The sequence below is a fragment of the Marmota marmota genome, unplaced genomic scaffold (genome assembly GCF_001458135.2).
Source record: "Marmota marmota marmota unplaced genomic scaffold, marMar, whole genome shotgun sequence".
Taxonomy (NCBI): Eukaryota; Metazoa; Chordata; class Mammalia; order Rodentia; family Sciuridae; genus Marmota; species Marmota marmota.
In genome coordinates, this window is record NW_025999891.1 from 1400867 (window position 1) to 1420802 (window position 19936).

Consider the following 19936-nt stretch of genomic DNA (forward strand, 5'->3'; position numbering starts at 1 on the left):
ATTTAATATTTAGATGTATTTAAAAAATAGATTCAAATAAAAGGATAGGAAAAGATATAGCAAGGTAATATTAAATTTAAAAAAGCTAATGGGCTTTATTAGTATTAAAACAGATTTCAAAGCATATATTTTCACAGGGAATAAAGTCATTTCATAATGATAAAGGAATCAATTCATCAAAAGAACATAATAGGTCTAGATGCTTATACACTTAATAATGGAGTTTCAAAATGTAGGAAGCAAAAGCTAACAAAAATTGCAAAGAGAGAAACCTACAACTGTAGTCAGAGTCTAAAATAAATCTCTCAAAAATAGAACAAGAGGAAATCAGTTAAGAATACAGAAACCTTGAACTACACTAACTTGACTTAATTGTCAGAATACTCCATCCAACAACAAAATACACCTTTTTCAAGTACACACATAATTTACCGAGACTATAATCTGAGACATAAAAATAAGACTAAATAAATTTAACAGGATTTGAGTCATAAAAGCATGTTGCTTGGCCACAACAGAATTAAATTAAATTTCAATAATAAAAAGATCCCTAGAAAACCTTTACATTTGGTAAAAACCACAAAGTCAAAGAAATTAAAAAGGGAAATAATACAGTCTTTTGAACAGAATAAAAATGAGAATGTAACATTCCAGAATTTGCTGGATGCTGTCAGAGCAGTATTTAGGGGTAAATTTATAACACTATAACCTATATTAGAAAGAAGAAAGGTCTCAGTAAACGTAGCTTCCACTTTAAGAAAAAAAGACATCTAAAATATAATGTAAACAGAAGTACTAAAGATCAAAATCATAAATCACTACAGTAGAAAACGTAACAGAAAAATCAATGAAACTAAAAGTTGGGTCTTTCAAATCAATAACATAAACCTCTAGTTAAACTGATCACAATAAAGAGAACATAGAGCTAGGGATATAGCTCAGTGGTAGAGCTCTTACCTAGCATGCACCAGACCCCAGTGGTACCACAAAACAAACAACAACAACACACACACACACACACACAAAAAAAAAAAGAAAGAAAAAGGAAAAACTAAAACAAGAAAAAAATTACCAATATCAGGAATCAGAGAGGTGATATCACCATAGATTCTACAGACCCTAAAATAATAATGAGGGAATATTATATACGAAACTACATATATGTATGTTTATAAGTACATATAAATCCATTTGATATTTTCTGCCTTTTAATTTATTTTAATTAACTAATTATTAATGTACTTATAACATTTAAACTTATACAGGCCAATAAATTCAAGAACTCAAATGTAATGGTTATATTTCTTAAAATACAATCTATTAAAGCCCACAGAAAAAGAAATAGATAACCTGAATCACCCTGTATCTATCTGATTAAAAAAAAATGAAGTTAAAACCTTTTCGGGGCTGGGGTTGTAGCTCAGTGGAAAAGCACTTGCCTAGCCTGCGTGAGGCACTGGGTTCGAGTCTCAGCACCACATAAAAATAAACAAATAAAATAAAGGCATTCTGTCCATCTACAACGACAAAAAATTAGTAAATAAAATTTAAAAAAAGAAAAAAGATAAATAAAGGCATGTTATCTGTCTATAACTACAAAATAAAAATAAAAATCTTTTCATAAAAAGTAACAAGGGCTAGGGTTGTAGCTCAGAAGTACAGCACTTGCATGTGAGGCACTGGGTTCGATCCTCAGCACCACATAAAAATAAATAAAAAATAAAGGCATTCTGTCCAACTACAACTAAAAATTAAANNNTTAAAAAAAAAAAAAATATATATATATATATATATATATATAAAATATAGCAAGCAAACAAAATACATTGGGCATCTTTGGTGAATTCTACTAAACATTAAAAAAAAAATTTTTTTTTTAGTTGTCAGTGGACCTGTATTTTATTTATTTATATGTGGTGCTGAGAATTGAACTCAGTGCCTCACACATGCTAGGCAAGTGTTCTATTACTGAGCTACAACCCCAGCCCACCTACTAAATATTTAAGGAAGAAGTAATGCTAATTCTATACAAACTCTTAGAAAATTTAAGAAGGAACACTTTCCAACCAATTCTGGGATCAGAGTTATTCTGATACCAAAGTCAGTCAGCCATGATTTAATAAACAAAAAACTATTGACTAATTTCTCTCAGAGATATGCAAAAATTCTAAACAAAATCAAATCAAATCAAGTAGACTTAGAAAAACAAATCCAACAATATGTAAAAAGAATAATACATCATAATGACACAGACTTATCCCAGAAATCCCAGGTTGGTATAGCATTTAAAAAAAAAAAAAAAAATCAATCAATATCATTCACTATATTAATCAAACAAAAACAAAACAAAACCCCCCATGATTATAATTATCAATAGAAACAGAAAAAGCATGACAAAATTGCTGAGGCTGGCTTTGAACTCCCGATCCTCCTGCCTCAGATTCCATAGCCTCTGGGGTTACAGGTGTGCACCACCATGCCTGGCTCACACTTTTTAAAAACATTAATATGCCCTAATCTTAAGAAAACACATTTCTCATTAATATTACAGATATCCTATAGTACCCTCTATTGTTATAACATCCTAGACAGTTGTTATTTTTTAGCCTACTCTAAGTGAATTTTACAGAGAATGTCTGTTACATTATCTTTTTCTTCATAGATCATTTCTTCAGTATTGAAAATAAGGCAGAATAACCTTGTTCCCAGATCCCCCAAATCATTGTGATTTTATTAAGACTAACAAACTGAATCCATAAAATAGAATCCTGGATCAATAAAGAGTTATTCTGTTGAGAGTACAAACTATAAAGAGCATTTTACCTTCATTATAGGGCACTGGATTACCAATTTTCATTCCAACTGTTTCAGCTGATTTCAAAACTTCTAAGTCCATCAAAATAACTACTCTCCTACAAGGGCAAAATAGAAACAAGATAGAATAAATCCAGAAGCATTCTAAATGACAAACTATTTAAAAAGCTTATCCTCAATAATCATTTTGATAAAAACTATTCTCCCTTTGTCAACTGTTTTTCATTGTTGAATAACTTGAGAAATATATGATATCAATTCCTACACAAATATTTCCTTTAATCTTTCACTGCATCATTATCAAGCCTTTTAATGATTGCAGGGTATTCACTTCCCATGTAGTCCGTTAATTAAAATGCTGCGTTCTTGCTACACACCATATCTTCAAGGAGCCACTGACATGATAAGAATTTAGATTATTAAACATGAGAGTATGTGGCACCAAAAGATTATGAATTCTCAGAAACATACTTATCTAAATAATTACAAAACCAATTATGACAGCAGGTATTATAAAAAATGTAATTATTGGGGCTGGGGATGTGGCTCAAGCGGTAGCGCGCTCGCCTGGCATGCGTGGGGCCCGGGTTCGATCCTCAGCACCACATGCAAACAGAGATGTTGTGTCCACCAAGAACTAAAAAATAAATAAATAAATATTTAAAAAAAAAAAAAATGTAATTATTACCTATCTTTAAGAACTTACAGGCCTTTGACACATCTTTACCTCGGATTAAAATTTTTCAATAACTTTCTCAAAACCTTAGACCCCAAAAACCACTTTGATGAGTAAGATAAGTAAATAAAATAAAAACCTTTGACATGTTTTACAAGGCTTTATGTGGTCTGGCCTTTCTAACCTCTCTGGTTCAACTCACCCCTCCTGAGTTCTCTGCCCTCTAAGCCAACATCTTTCTATTCCTGCCATATGCCACAAGGCCTACCTCTGTACAGACTGCTCTCTGTGGCTTTTTACCCCCACTGATTCTGCTTCATCGAATACTTTTTTTTTTTTTTAATTCTTTTTTAAAGTATTTATTTTTTAGTTGGACACAATATCTTTATTTATTTATTTTTATGTGGTGCTGCGGATTGAACCTAGGGCCTGGCACATGCTAGGCGAGCGCTCTACGGCTAAGCCACAACCCTAGCCCTCTAATACTTTTAACCTCTCATCTCAAACATTATTACATCAAGAAATAATTCTCCAGTCTCTCATTTAAATCAGGTCTCCTTGTTCTACTCTTTGCTATAGCTATGATTTATTTTTTTTCAGAACACTCCTGTTAGTTTAATTACATATTTATTAGTAATTATTTTATTATATATCTCTCCTGGACAGGATCTCAATAAGTTCCCCAAGACCTTAAACTTGATATCCTCCTGAGTAGCTGGGATGACAGATGTGTACCAATGCACATGGCTAAGAATTCTTTAGAAAGTATTTACAAAAATATTTCTGAATAATATAATGTCTGATATTTACTTCAAATTTTTAGAGGAAAGAGGATGTGGAAAGCAGTACACAAAGCAAGATTGGATATCAGGTAAAATACGAAGCTGAAAAATGGGCTCTAATGGGAACTCACGATACCACTGTATGGTCTTTTTTTTTGGTACTGGGATTGAACCCAAGGGCACAGTACCACTGAGATACATCCCAAGTCATTCCTTTAAAAATTTTTCTTTTTTTTTTTATTTCTAGGTGGATGCAAAACTTCATTTTATTTATTTATTTTTGGGTGGTGCTGAGGATCAAATCCAGTGCCTCAGTGCTAGGCAAGCACTTTACCACAGAGCCACAACCCCAGCCCACCCAGGTCCTTTTTTATTTTTTATTTTTGAGACAGGGTCTGGCTAAGTTGCTGAGGCTGGCCTTGAACTTGCAATTCTCCTACCTCAACGTCCTGAGTCACTGGAGTTACAAGTGTGAACCACCATACCTGGCTCTACTGTTTTAGACATTTAAAATTATTTAGAATAAAAACAGATTAAAAAAGAGAGAGAGAGAAAGGAAGCTAAGAGGATTACTTTCTAAGGCAGAATTTACTTTCTAGGAATGAAAGAACAGTTCATTATTAGATAATCTATTAAAATAATTCATAATGCTAAAAGATTAAAAATATGATTGTATCAAAATACACTAAAAGCTTTCTTAAAAATTCAAGAGCCATTGCTAACAAAACCCTGAATAACAGAAGGACCTAAAAAATACCCTGAACATGATAAAGTGCATGCATTTATGTGATAAACACTATGGTAAGCACTAAGCATTTCCATCAAAATCAGTATACAAATATGGTACCCACTACCACCATTACTATCTAACTTTGATAGTGCCAGCTAATTCAATAAGATTAAAAATAAACAAAATGAATGACATAAATATCGAATAAGGAGATAATACAACTGTGTATCTAAAAAATCCAAGAGCCTTTAAATGGATACACACCATATTCTTACATAAAAAGGCCTCCTAACATCAAATATTACATAAATGTAACACAATTATTTGTATTCCAACACAATATTTGCTTGTTTTTTCAAACTCGATAACAGAACTCTAAAATTCATATGGAAGAATAAAGATGAGGACTGCTAAGAAAACATCTGATATTTACTTCAAATTTTTGTAAACTGAAGTAAAAAAAGGAATATATTGTCAAAAGATACTACAATACTCTACAGAATCTGATATTTTAGCTGAAACTCTATATCACATAATTACAAGGTTGGCTAGGATATGTGGAAACTTCCACACTCATATGCTGCTGGTGAGAAGGTATATCAGTAAAGCTGCTTTGAAAAATAGTTCAGTAAGTTAATATCTGATCCAATTTTCATTCTAGATACGGTTGGACCTCAGAATCTATAGCAACTAGTTCCAGGATACCACTTAACACAATCTAGTAATGTCTTTATCATCTATATTTTTCGGATAAGAAAACTAACATACTGAATTAAGTTTCTTTCATAAAGTTATACTTCTAGTAAGAGGTAGGGTCAGTATGTAAAATGCAGGTTTGTTCAGTCTTTGAAGTCTGTGCTCTTAAATGTCTCATATTTCTGTAAGAAATTAAAATTATTTAGAATAAAAACAGATTAAAAAAAGAGAAAGAAAGGTAAGAGGATTATTTTTTAGGCAGAATTTACTTTCTAGGAATAAAAGAACAGTTCACTATTAGATAATCTATTAAAATAATTCAGAATGCTAAAAGATTAAAAGATTTTTTTCCCTTAAAATAGAAATATTTAAGAACCAGGCATCTGACACACTCCTGGAATCCCAGCTAGTTGGGAGGCTAAGGCAGGAAGATTGCAAGTTCCAGGCCAGCTTCAGAACTTAGTGAGACCCTTAGCAACTTAGGGAGACTGTCTCAAAATAAAAAATAAAAAGGGCTAGGAATGTGGTAGAACACCCTAGGGTTCAAAACACAGGACCACTACCAAAAAAAAAAAAAAAGGTAGTAAAATAAAGCAGATCCCATGGGAGTGGAACTGATTCCTGACTGGAGAGAACAGGCATTGAAGAGTTTCCCAGGAAGGACGGTACTCAATTCCAGCAAGGTCCTCTACCCTTTCCCATAATCATGTCCTAAAGGACAGAAAATGGATGGAAAGCACAGCTTAAGACACACAAAGGTGGCCTGGAGTGAAAGATAACAGGTCTCAAGCGACAAGATTGGCAAGAAGGCACACCTAGCATAGTTAGAGCAAACAGCAAGTCTGGACAGAAGTGTCCACATGAAGCACAAACAAGACAAAAGGAGACAACACAGCAATACTGCAAGACAATAATGCATAAAAATGAAAGGAACAAGGGAAGCGAAAAGACAATGAAAGAAGAACCCAGCCTGGAAGAAAGCAGAAGCCAAGAAAGGAAATGGATACTTCCCAAAAGTGATTCACAAAATAAATAAGACTGAATTAAAAAAAAAATTTATATATATATACATACATACATGCGCCAAAAGATTAGGTGAAACAAGACACAGAACAGGGACCTTTTTAAAAAGTTAAGAAATTATTACACATCTAATACTTAAAACATAAACATCAAAGAAGAGAAGAGAGCTAAAAACTATTATGTTGAGAAACACTGATGTAATCCAACACATATTAGAAAAAGAATTGAAGCACACTAAAGACTTATATGGAGAACAAAGTTACCCAGGAATTCAATAAATTACACAGAAAACAGCATAAGGGAATAACACAGAAAAAAACTTCAAAATAGAAGAACTGAATCTGCAGACTGAAAGAGCATCCCGTATGCCAGCAGTGGGTGGGGACCGATAAATCAGAAAACTGACATTGAAACATAACCAGGTAAGTAACTGAACATAAAGTATAAAAATAAACAAACAAACAAAATAAAAGTATTGTGTCCTTCTGCAACTAAAAAAATATTAAAAAAAGAAAAGAAAAAAGGCAGAAATTGCCAAGCACGGTAGCGGACATCTATATTCCCAGCAGTTTGGGAGGCTGAGCAGGAGGATCTCAGTGGTTTGGGAGGCTGAGGCAGGAGGATCTCGAGTTCAAAGCCAGCCTCAGCAACACTGAGGTGCCAAGCAACTCAGTGAGACCCTGTCTCTAAAATAAAATACAAAATAGGGTTAGGGATGTGCCTCAATGGTTGAGTGCCCCAGAGTTCAATCCCTGTACCTACTCCCCTCCAAAAAACAGCATAAATGCAGAAATCAGAATAGGCTGGTCTTGACTTCTATGGATCAACATTAAAATTCTGAGGGTAAAACTACAGTGGAACTCCAAAACAGATACCCAGCCAGGTTGTCATTCTAGAATAAAGGCAAATAGATTGGTATCAGGGAACAGGAGTATCCCAGGAAAAAAAAGTTTCTGAATTAAATCAAACTAGTCAAGAGAATCAAAATTAAGGAGATAAAGAGAAGGAAGGCTGGCAAAAATACAAATGTCCTTAAGTTAACAGATTTTAAAACCACTTTAATCCTTTATATTTGTTTATACATTTTGTCTTATTTAAATCTTTGTTAGGTGGGAGAGCAGGAGAGTTCTACCACTGAGCTACATCCCCAGCCCTTTTATTTTGAGACAGGCTCTTGCTAAATTGTAAAGGCTGGCCATGAACTTGAGATCATTCTGTCTCAGCATCAGGATTCACTGAAATGACAAGCATGTGCCACCAAGCCTGACTTCTTTAAATCTTCCCAGAAATTCACAGAAGTTTCTTTCTTCTGGTAAAGAAAAATTTGTCTGATTAAACCAGTTCCTTCCATTCATTTGTGTTAAATCACTTAAAAAAATTTTAAACTAAACACAGTATGAAACTTTGAAATTTTTAGTTCAACTTCCTAACCACAATAAAATCATCAAAATTAGGAAATTAAGCTGGGTGCGGTGGTGCATGCCTGTAATCCCAGTGACTGGGGAGGCTGAGGCAGGGGGATCACAGTTTCAAAGCCAATCTCAGCAATGGCAAGGCACTAAGCAACTCAGTGAGACCCTGTCTCTAAGTAAAAAAAAAAAAAAAAAAAAAAAAAGGGCTGGAGATGTGGCCCAGTGGTCAAGTGCCCCTGAGTTCAATCCCTGGTACCAAAAAAAAGGAAATTAATATTCATACTTCTATCTAATCCCCATAACCTACTCCAATTTCATCAATTGTTTCAATGATGCCTTTTTTTTTGGCGGGGTGGGGAGGAGGACACTAGGGATCTAACCCATGGGTACTCTACCACTGAGCTATACCCCCAGCCTTTTTCAGTTTGAGACAGGTTTATCAAACAGGACCCTCCTGCCACAACCTCTCAAGAGGCTGGGACTACAGGTGAGCACCATGCTGCCCAGTTGGATGGTTCCCTTAATAGCAAAAAAGATCTAGTTACATTTAATTATCACATCTCTTTAAACTCCTTCAATCTGCAAGTTTGTAAATTTTTCTTTTACTTTCAAGTTTGAAATTCTGAAGATCAAAGATCAGTTATTTTGTAAATATCCCTCACTTGCCTGAGGCTTCCTCATAATTGGATACAAATTATATACCTTTGGCAAGAATATGACAGAATAGTTTCTGAGTTACTACTGTATTCTATTAAGTGACACATGATGTTCACTTGTTGCATTACTGGCAATTTTATCACTGACATTAGAATATGTCAGGTTTCTTCCCTGTTAAAATTTCTTTCTAGGGCTGGGGATGTGGCTCAAGTGGTAGCGCGCTTGCCTGGCATGTGTACGGCCCGGGTTCGATCCTCAGCACCACATACAAAGATGTTGTGTCCGCCGAAAACTAAAAAAAATAAATATTAAAAAATTCTCTCTCTCTCTCTCTCTAAAAAAATTTCTTTCTAGGGCTGGGGTTGTGGTTCAGACGTAGACAGACATAGAGTGCTCACCTAACATGCATGAGGCATTGGGTTTGATACTCAGCACCACATAAAAATAAAATGAAGATATAATGTCGGGCTGGGATTGTGGCTCAGTGGTAGAGTGCTTGTCTAGCACAGGCGAGGCCCTGGGTTCGATCCCCAACACCACATAAGTTGGAGGTCAGCCTCAGAAACTCAGCAAGGTCCTAAGTAATTTAGGAGATTCTCTCTCAAAGTAAGAAATTTTTTAAAAAAGGGCTTGGGATGCAGCTCACTAGTAGAGCACCTCTGGATTCAATCTCCAGAACTAAAAAAAAAAAAAAAAAAAAATTCTGTTTTTAATTAATAGTTATGTTATTAAGAGGTACTTTAATTCTATAAATATCTTCTTATCAAATCTTCACCCAATTATTTTAATATTTGTTGTAGGCTGAATAATGATTCCACAAAACATACCCACATCCTAATTCCTGGAACCTGTGAATGTTACTTGATATGGCAAAAGGGGACTTGGCAAATGCAACTAACTTGAGGGCTAAAAGGAGAAGATCATCATAGAAGAGTCATAAATGCAATCACAAGTATCCTCATAAGAGGGGAAACTGAGAATTGACAGGCCAAAGAGAAGGCAATATGACAATGGTGGCACACATTGGAATGATGCAGCCATAAGTCAAGAAATGCCAGCAGCCACAAGAAGCTGGAAGAGTCAAGGACTGCATTCTCCCAAAGCTTCCAGATGGAACACACAGTCTGCTGACACTAGTGAAACATCTCAACTTCTGGACTCCAGACAAAATAGTTTGTTGTTTTATTTTGTTATTATTTGGTAAGTTTCTATTGCTTTAAAGCACCAAATTTGAGGTAGCAGCCACTAGAAACTTAACCAGCACTTATCATGCATCAGTCATTACCATGATGGTAGCCAAATGCTGATTTTCTAATTATATAATTCCTTCTTCTTTTGTAAGATGGCAGTCAGAAAAATCTTTCTATTCCAATCACATACATTCATTCATTTATCCAGGATTTATGAATTCCTATTTCCTCCAATAGGCTTAAGTCTATTACTATCTTGATTTTTCAAGTTGTCCCAATTTGGCAATTTTAAGGCCCTGACACCAGTTTCTGTCATTTTGACATGACTTCCTTACTCTTCTAGAATAATAAGATATTTTAGGATCATCTTAGAATTTTCAAGCCTGCCAATCACATAAAAGCAAAACACATACAATTATGTATAGTACACAATTCCTGATAATAATAACAACTATATTACTAAGTTAATGTATTTACTATACTTTAAAAAAATTTTTTTTAGTTGTTGACGGAGCTTTATTTTATTCATTTATTTATATGCAGTGCTGAGAATTGAACCCAGTGCCTCACACTTGTGAAGCAAGCACTCTGCCACTGAGCCATGACCGCAGCCCCTATGTACTATACTTTTTATTGTTAGAATGTACTCCTGATTACTAGAGAAACAAGTTAAATCTAAAACGGTTGCCATGCTATGCTAGCAGCAGCTTCATTCTTTTCATGTTTGGATCTCTTGACTGCACCAAGAAGCCACATCCAACGATGACCTCTCCCATCTAGGCTTGTGTAAATATACTCTATGATGTTCACACAATGACAAAATTACCTAAATGCATTTCTCAGAACAACCTCAGTCATTCTTTTTTCTTATTTGTGATGCTGGGGATTAAACCCAGGGCCTCCTGCATACAATCTACCACTGACCTACATCCCTAGCCCTGAAGTATCACAATCTTTAAGTGACATGATTAAAACTTTCAACTTAGAATTCGACACCTGATAAAACCAGCTTAACCAAAAGTCAAAATAAAGACATTTTTACATAATAGTTTTACCATTCAAACTCTCCCTTTAAGTTTCTAAAAGATGTGCTTTAGAAATTGACCAAGTTGGGGACTGGGTTGTAGCTCTGTGGCAGAGTGCTTGCCTAGCATGTATGAGGCACTGGGTTTGATCCTCAGCACTACATAAAAAATAAACCAATAAAATAAAGGCATTCTGTCCATCAACAACTACAAAAAAAGAAAGAAAGAAAGAAAAAGATATTGACCAAGTTGGGCACAGTGGCACACATCTGTAATCCTAGTGACTAGAGAGGCAGAAACAGGAAGATTGCAAGTTGGAGGCCAGCCTTGGCAACTTAGTGAGATCTTGTCTCAAAAACAAAACAAAAGTTGGGGATATAGTTCTGTAATAGAGCACCCTAGGGTAATAGAAGACCCTAGGGTTCAATCCTCAGCAATTAAAACAAAACAAAAAGAAAGAAAAATTGAACCAAAAAGGAAGGAGTGTGGCTAAAGAGGCAAAGGTGAGCTACCAAAATATAAGCAACCCTCAATAGGTGCTGACTCTAGGAGAGAATAAAGTTAACTGGAGGAAATAAAAAACAAAGTTGAACCTTCAATCCAAACAAAGTCTTAAAACTTTTTTTTTTTAAACCATGGTAAAAACACATAAAAATATGACATGCTTTAGAACCTATGTTCCCTCAAATATAGATTTTTTTTTTTTAATATAAGAATTACCCAGGAAAGCAGAAATAGAATATAAAGCTTACAAACCAGCACGGGGAAAAGGAGGAAACTCAGTCAATCCCAGACAGGAAGAGAGAAAAATTAAAACAAACAAAAATACAGAAATATAAAATTAGAAAAAAAAGAATCAACATCAATTAAATCTCAAGTTGAATTTTATACCTATATGCTATTTATAAAAGTCATTCAAAATTTACAACAGAAAGGTTAAAAGTTAAAAGAAGGATAAGCTGGGTGTGGTGGCACAGCCTATATAATCCTATCGTCTCAGTAGGCTGAGGCAAGAGGATCACAAGTTTGAGGCCAGCCTCAGCAACTTAGCAAGGCCCTAAGCAACTTAGCAAGACCCTGTCAAAATAAAAAATAAAAAAGTGGAGGGATTGGGATATGGCTCAGTGGTTAAGCACCCCTGGATTAAATCCCTAGTACCCCCCAAAAAGAAAAAAAACAAATACAAGAAGGATAAAGATACACCTAACAGAAATAAATTGAAAAGCTGCTTGGAAATATACAGATAATTTAACATACATTAATATATCCTTAGTCATATGGGAATGCTTGTCATCTTTGCATCTCGTGTGTTTTGGTTACATCTTATAATTGAAAAACTAGACAGGAAAATAGTATATAAAGCACCTCCCCTGTAAAATGAATCATTCAGTAAAAGGAATAAGTTTTGTTCCCCACTGTACTTCTAGCATATAACATCTACTTGGGAGGCTGAGGCAGGAGAAGCACAAGTTTCAAACCCAGCCTCAGCAACTTAGCAAGACCCATGTCAAATTTTTTAAAAAATGTAAAAGGCTAGGGATGTTGCTCGTGGTAAAGTTCAATACTAGCAAAAATAAATAAAATTAAAAAAAAAAAAAAAGACTCCAAAAAAAAAGGAACAATTAGGGCTGGGGCTGAGGCTCAGCAGTAAAGCGCTCACCTAGCACATGCGATGCCCTAGGTTCGATCCTCAGCACCACATAAAAATAAATAAATAAAATAAAGGTATTAAAAAAAGGAACAGTATTATGTAATTAAATATATCTTTTTGTTGTAGTAAGTGACCTCTTCTCTTCATTAAAAGATACTAAAAACAGGGAAGAAATTAGAAATGAGGTCTTTTGCAGTGGCACAAACTTTTAATCCCATCAACTCATGAGGTTAAGGCAGGAGGATCACAAAGTTTGAAGTCAGCCTGGGCAACTCAGCAAGACCCTGTCTCAAAATCTAAACAAATAAATATAGAGAGCTGGGGGTGTAGCTCAGCGGTACAGAATCTCTGGGTTCAAAGCCCAGTATCAAAAAAAAAAAAAAAAGAAAGAAAGAAAACGAAATTAGAAAAAATTGTAGTTATGCATTCTGCTTTGATCTGCTCTGAGATTTCCGATTTGTTGCCATATTTCTCTTGATACCACGTTTTAGACACCTGAGCTCAAACTCATTACTGCCTTTTAAAAATTCCTAATTGAATTTTGGCATCTAATAAAATTCTCTGTTCGAACTCCATTCTTTAATAAAATAAAACAGAAAACATAACACATACCTTCCATCTTTCAGAGTGTTAACAATAAATCGGTTAATTTGGCAAATACAATTACTGGACAACCGTTCTTCCTCAACAAGAGGGTTCAACTGTGTTGCCAACATAAAAGCTGAAAAGCACAAAGATTACTTTAGCCTCTAAAACAATTCAGTCTTAAGAATCTGAAAGCTAATTACAAAGAAAAAGAATGACTTAAATATGGTCCTATTCAAGGACTAATCAGATTCTGCCTACTCAAAAACAGTATAATCAACTATGTGTTCAACATCTGCTGCTATTCTTAAATGTATATATTTCTTAAAGGGCCAAAATTAATTTTTTTCATCATTTAGGTTTCTTGACAAAAACTAAAAAAGTCTTTTCTAGATCTTTCACATTGTGACTAGAGATAGCAAGCCCATATTCTGAAAATTCTTTCCTGTCTTCCTTTTAAAGCTTCCTACACAGAAATAAAATCCCCAAAAATGCAAGTATAGGACAGCTAACCCATCACAGTCACTAAATGTCAATATCATCCTTAGGGAAATTAATCAAAGAAAACGTAGAGCACCAGTTAGTGAAAATTAATTAAGCCAAGTGGCAGCTTTCCACTACATCCAGTCTATTGTTAGAACACTCTCCAAGAGCTGCAATTCTGAATAAAGTGCACAGTCAAGCAAATGCTGACTTCAGGAAGGTGCTAAAATATTGAAATCTAAGTACTAGTTGTACTTTTTATTTAAATACAAATTCTTAGATTTATATATCATACTCACATGACAGAGTGTTCAATCCATCACTCATAAGCAGTCGATAGCGCGGTGGACTATTCCCTGTTGTGATGGGACGGATGTTCTAGGACAGAAAACTTGATTCATTAGCCAGATTTGCTGCCCAATCCCCAAAGATAAGTAAACCTTAGTGGTAGGACAGTGGGTTTGCCATTAGTTCAACATAAAATGAGGGGCTGGGGTTGTGGCTCAGTGGTAGAGTGCTTGTCTAGCACATGTGAAACACTGGGTTCAATCCTTAGCACCACATAAAAATAAACAAATAAAATAAAAGTATTGTATCTATCTTCAACTAAAAATATTAAAAAAGAAGAAGAAGAAGATAAGATTCTCATTCTCTTGCCACTTAAACCTAAACAAAAGAAAAACTGGATTAGATGATTTTCCCACCAACCTCTCTCCTCAAACACAATACAGACCAGAATAAAATGAATTGCCAATACTTCTGTGTTCCCTCTTCCCTAACTAAAATTTGGCTGAAAATCATCCCCCAAATAATAATAATTTTAAAAAACAACGTACCTAGTTTATACAAGATAATATATAGGAAACATGCTAAAAATAATAAATAAAAATTTTAAAAATCCTTGAACTGCAGGGGCTTACAATTGGGATGGAGATGGAAGCAGAAAGACACATGCAATAAATGCACCTAACGATATGGGGCAGAGCCGATACATTTACTTGAACTTGAAGTTCATTTTAGGTATCTCTCTGCAGGTTACACGTAAGGCAGATTTAAACAAGATAAACCTAAAAGCAAAGTGACAAGTAAGAATTGTACTAATGCATTACAGTCATCAACCAACCATGGAAAAGAATATAGACACAAAGCATTAAATCTGAATCCCCCAAAGGTTTAACTTTAGCTCACATAATTAAAAAAAAAAAAAAAAAAAAAAGGCCTGGTTTCTTTCCCAGGTATGATGTGGACTGGCCTACTTTTTTTTTTTTTTTTTTTTTTTTGTAGTGATGGAAAGAATTTCCTGAAGTGGACAAATCTGTATGTTCTTCATCAAACATATTTAACATGAGTCTAAAAAATGTTCAACATCCTGGGCTGGGATTGTGGTTCAGGGGTAGAACACCTGCCTAGCATGTGTGAGGCACTGGGATCAATCCTCAGCACCACATAAAATAAGTGAAATAAAGGTATTATGTCCATCTGCAAATAAAAATATTTTTTAAAAAATTCAACATCCTGAATTGGAAAAAATTTCTCAAAGACCTTACTGGAACAAATGGCAAAAGACTATATAATAGCTAAAGGGAAAGAAAATTACATACAGAGGTACTTACAATGACCTGGAGTATAGGTTTTATGGATGTATCTCCCTGTTGCATTATGGCCTGAAAGAGTAAAAACAGATTGCAAGATATGCACTCAAATCACCATTAAAAACCAACATATTTTTTACAGTTTGATATATGGAATAAACTACACATAATATTGTTGTAGGAATAGTAGGGCATGGTGGTACATGCCTGTAATCCCAGTAAAATTGAGTCAGGAAGATTTCCAAGTTCAAGGCCAATCTCAGCAATTTAGTGAGACCACAAGCAACTTATTGAGACTCTATCTCAAAATACAAAATAAAAAGGGTTGGGGATGTGACTCAATGGTAAATGCCTCTGGGTTTAATCACCAGTACCAAAAAACAAAACAAAAAAAAAGTCAGAGTCAGTCATTTGAAAAATCTAATTTATCACTCTGAACAAATCACAGGAATGCCTGTTTTCAAAGAAAACAACAAACAGTATCTGTTGCCAAAAGTGTTTCCTTGTAAAAATCAGAACTTTTGAATATTTACATTCACTACTATCAACTTTAAAGTTTCACAATACTTTTCTCATGAAATCACTGGTAATGTTAATGAATTTGAGTTTTTGATATAGTGAAATACATCAACAATTGGAAGATCTGCATAATGTAATGAGCTAATATTTCCCAAATGACTAATACATGTTAAAAATAACACAAAGTGGGGGCTGGGGTTGTGGCTCAGAGGTAGAGCACTTCACCTAGCATGCATGAGGTACTGGGTTTGATCCTCAGCACCACATTAAAAATAAAGGTATTGTGTCTATCTGCAACTAAACACACACACACACACACACACACAGGGAGTTCAGTGTGGTAACACATCCCTATAATGTCAGCTACTCCAGAGGTTGTGGAGGATTCAAAGTTTGAGGCCAGCCTGGATGTAGCGCAGTAGTAGAGCAGCTGGGTTCAATCTCCAGCATCACCAAAAAAAAAAAGAGAGAGAGAGAGAGAAAGAGAGAGAGAGAGAGAGAAAGAGAGAGAGAGAGAGAGAGAGAGAGAGAGAGAGAAAGGCCATAAAAGGATATTAAAACACTCCTCCCTTTTTCAATTACATTATCTTGTGTGAGGCCAGATTTCCTTCATATAATTCAAACCAAACTAGACTGAATGCAGAAGTGGATATGAAAACCTACATATCATGTTTTCTACCAAGTGCCAGATTAATGAGGTGTACAAAAATGTAAAACATACCACTTTTTCACTATTTTTGTTTTGAAATGTTTTTCACTAAATGTTACTTGTGTTAATGGATGACTGTACTATTATTTTAAATGAGTAAACATTTTTAAACATCTTGGTTATAATTTCAAATTATAAATATTACAAATATAAACCAAAACACACACACACACACACACACACACACACACACACAAACTCCCAGTGGGCCTCAATGATTTTTAAGAGTCTAAAGATGATTCTAGGGCTGGGGCTATAGCTCAGTGGCAGAGCACTTGGCTAGCACGAGTGAGGCACTGGGTTAGATCCTCAGCACCACTTAAAAATAAACAAATAAAATAAAGGTACCTATCCATTTCCAACTACAAAAGAAATTTTAGGAAAAAAAAAAGACGGTTCTAACAAAATTATGGATTGAATGTTTGTTTTTTAAATATTTATTTTTTAGTTGTAGTTGGACACAATTCCTTTATTTCATTTATTTACTTATATGTGGTGCTGAGGATTGAACCCAGGACCTCACACATGCTAGGCACATGCTCTACTATGAGCCACAACCCCAGCCTCTGGATTGAATGTTTGTGACTTCCCAAATTGATATGTTGAAAACCCTATTCTCCAATATGATTGCATTAGGTAAAGCCACCGGGAAGCAACTAGTTTTAAATGAGGTCATAAACATGGAACAACCCTCTCGCAATGGGATAAGAGACCAGTGCTCTCTCCCTGCAAAAGCACAGACATCATGTGAACATATAGCAAGACGAAAGCAGTCTAAAAGCCAAGAAGTGGGCTCTAACCAAGAATCAAACCTACTGGTACCTTGATCTTGGACTCCCAGTCTCCAGAAATGAAAAAAAAATTAGTGTCTGTTTAAGCCATCAGGGCTATGGTATTTTTTTATATAGTAGCCCCAGCTGACTAAGAAGATACACAGTCCAAGAGTAAAGAATACAGCTAACCATCAATAGAGATAAATATGAATCAAGAAATAAAATACATAAATAATCCAAAAGTCAGGAAACCTAAAAACAAAAAAACCAAACCAAATAGAAAACAAGTAGCAACACAAAAAATTTAAAATCTAAATATATAATTATATTAGGTGTAAGTGGTTTGAGCATTCCAACTAAACGGCAGAAATTGTAAGAATGAACTATTTGCTGTCCACAAGAAAGGCAATTTAAACATAAAAAGACAAATTAAAAGTCAAACACTGGCCTGTGGTGGTGCATGCCTGTAATCCCACCGGCTTGGGAGGCTGAAGCAGGAGGATCACAAGTTCAAAGTAGCCTCAGCAAAAGCAAGGTGCTAAGCAACTCAATGAGACCCTGTCTCTAAAGAAAATACAAAATAGGGCTGGGGATATGGCTCAGTGGTTGAGTGCCCCTGAGTTCAATTCCCAGTTCCCCCCCCCCCACAAAGTCAAACATTGGGTAACGCACAGTAGTGCAGGCCTGTAATCATAGTAACTTGGGAGGTTAGGCAGAAGGATGGCAAGTTTAAGGTCAGCCTGAGCGATTTAGAAAGACTCTCAACTCTGTCTCAAAATGAAAAATAAAAAGGGCTGGGAATGTAGCTCACTGGGAGAGCCAAGCCACCCTGGGTTCAATCCCCAGTGCCCGCTCCAAAAAAACCATGAAAGTGAAGTACCACTTTGTCTTTCCCAATTTGTCTTAAAGTCTCAAGGCAATAGCTATAAATTAAATGAGGACTACCATTTGTGATCACTTCCCAGGCTTCAGCACTTAAAAATTCCAATTTATTCAAATAATCACTTGACTCTTGGAGGGCACAGAAAGTTATATTAACTAAATAAACAAAAATGTAAATATACATATATAATTATTTATAATAGGAAATATACACTAAACATTTACTATATCAGGCACCACCTGTAATCCCAGCAACTAGAGGCTGAGGCAGGAAGATCACAAGTTTGGTAAAGCTTTTGGTAAAGCCTCAGCAGTTTACCATGTATCAGGCAGCGGGCTAAGCACTTTAAAATGTAATAACATGGGCTAGGGATATAGTTCAGTTGACAGAGTGCTTGCTTTGCATGCACAAGGCTCTGGGTTCAATCCCTAGCACCACACACATAAAAAAGTAATAATACACTTAATCCTCCCACTAACCTTACAAGTAACAGGTATCATTTCCCTTGTTTTACAGGAAAGGAAAAGAGGTTAGTATCTAGCCCAAAGTAACACATCTAATAAGCAAATAAAGAGAAATTAAGGTCTCAAAGTAAAGACATTTAAGCCAGCTGTGGTGGTGCATGCCTGTAATCTCAGTGGCACAGGAAGCTGAAGCAGTAGGATTGCAAGTTCAAAGCCAGCCTCAGCAATTTAGCAAGGCCCTTAGCAACTCAAGAAGACTGTCTCAAAATTTAAAAAGCTGGGGATGGGCTAGGGTTGTGGCTCAGTGGTACAGCACTCGCCTCGCACGTGAGAGACCCTGGGTTCGATCCTCAGCACCACATAAAAATAAATAAACAAAAATAAAGATATTGTGTCAATGTATAACTAAAAAAAAAATTAAAAAAAAAAAAAAAGGCTGGGGATGAGAGTTGGGGACTAGGGTTGTGGCTCAGTGGTAGAGCACTTGCCTAGCATGTGTGAGGCACTGGGTTCGATTCTCAGCACCACATATAAACAAATAAATAAAGGTCCATCAATAACTAATAATAAAAAAAAAAAGGCTGAGGATGTAGCTCAGTGGTTAAGCCCCTGGGTTCAATCCTTGGTACAAAAAAAAAAAAAATTATTTGTTTAGTAAGGAAAGTCAAATGAAGACTTTACTGAAACAGTAATTGATCTGAATTTGAACATTATGTTAGCTAATGAGGTAGGAGTCAAGAACAATCCAGGCAGAAGAAAAAGAATGATCAGGGCACTGAGAGAAGGCAAAGGCAGACAGTATACAGGCTAGATGGGAATGGTGGGAGCCCGGTATGCCAAATGAGAGCAGCAGGGGCAAGAAATGATGGTGCCAGTGTGGGTGGAGAAAAGTCAATGGGCTTAAAAGATCTATATGGAGATAAAATACACTTCACTTAGTAATGGACTGGGCAACCAGAGTGATGAAGAATGTAGGAAGAATGACTCCTCCATTTCCTGCTAGCATAACTTTCTAAAGGTATCATTCGCTAAAACAAGTACATCAAGAGGTCGCGACTTAGGCACCCCTTATGTAATGCATTTGCTGAATTTGAGATGGCTTTGAGAATCAAGAAGGCAGACAGACTACAGAAGCTCCTCTTTTAGAGTAAAGATGGCTGGCACAAAGGAATTAGTGCGACTGACATCTAGATGGCAATGAAATTGCCCAGGGAGAAGAGGGCCTAGAGGGAATCCGGAATGAACAGAAATTTACAAAAAGAGGCCTACAAA

The 19936-nt window shown here is 35.5% G+C and overlaps 1 protein-coding gene across 1 annotated transcript in view; it reads right to left on the reverse strand.

Annotated features, from left to right (window-relative positions):
- The window catches only part of Rpa1 (replication protein A1), a 54481-nt gene that overhangs the window by 33846 nt on the left and 699 nt on the right, over positions 1 to 19936 (reverse strand). Inside the window, exons 2-5 of the mRNA XM_015501006.2 lie at positions 15338 to 15388; positions 14024 to 14102; positions 13269 to 13377; positions 2824 to 2912 (exon numbers count right to left, since the gene is read on the reverse strand). Coding sequence (XP_015356492.1) covers positions 2824 to 2912; positions 13269 to 13377; positions 14024 to 14102; positions 15338 to 15388 — 328 coding nt within the window. The remainder of the gene's footprint in view (positions 1 to 2823; positions 2913 to 13268; positions 13378 to 14023; positions 14103 to 15337; positions 15389 to 19936) is intronic.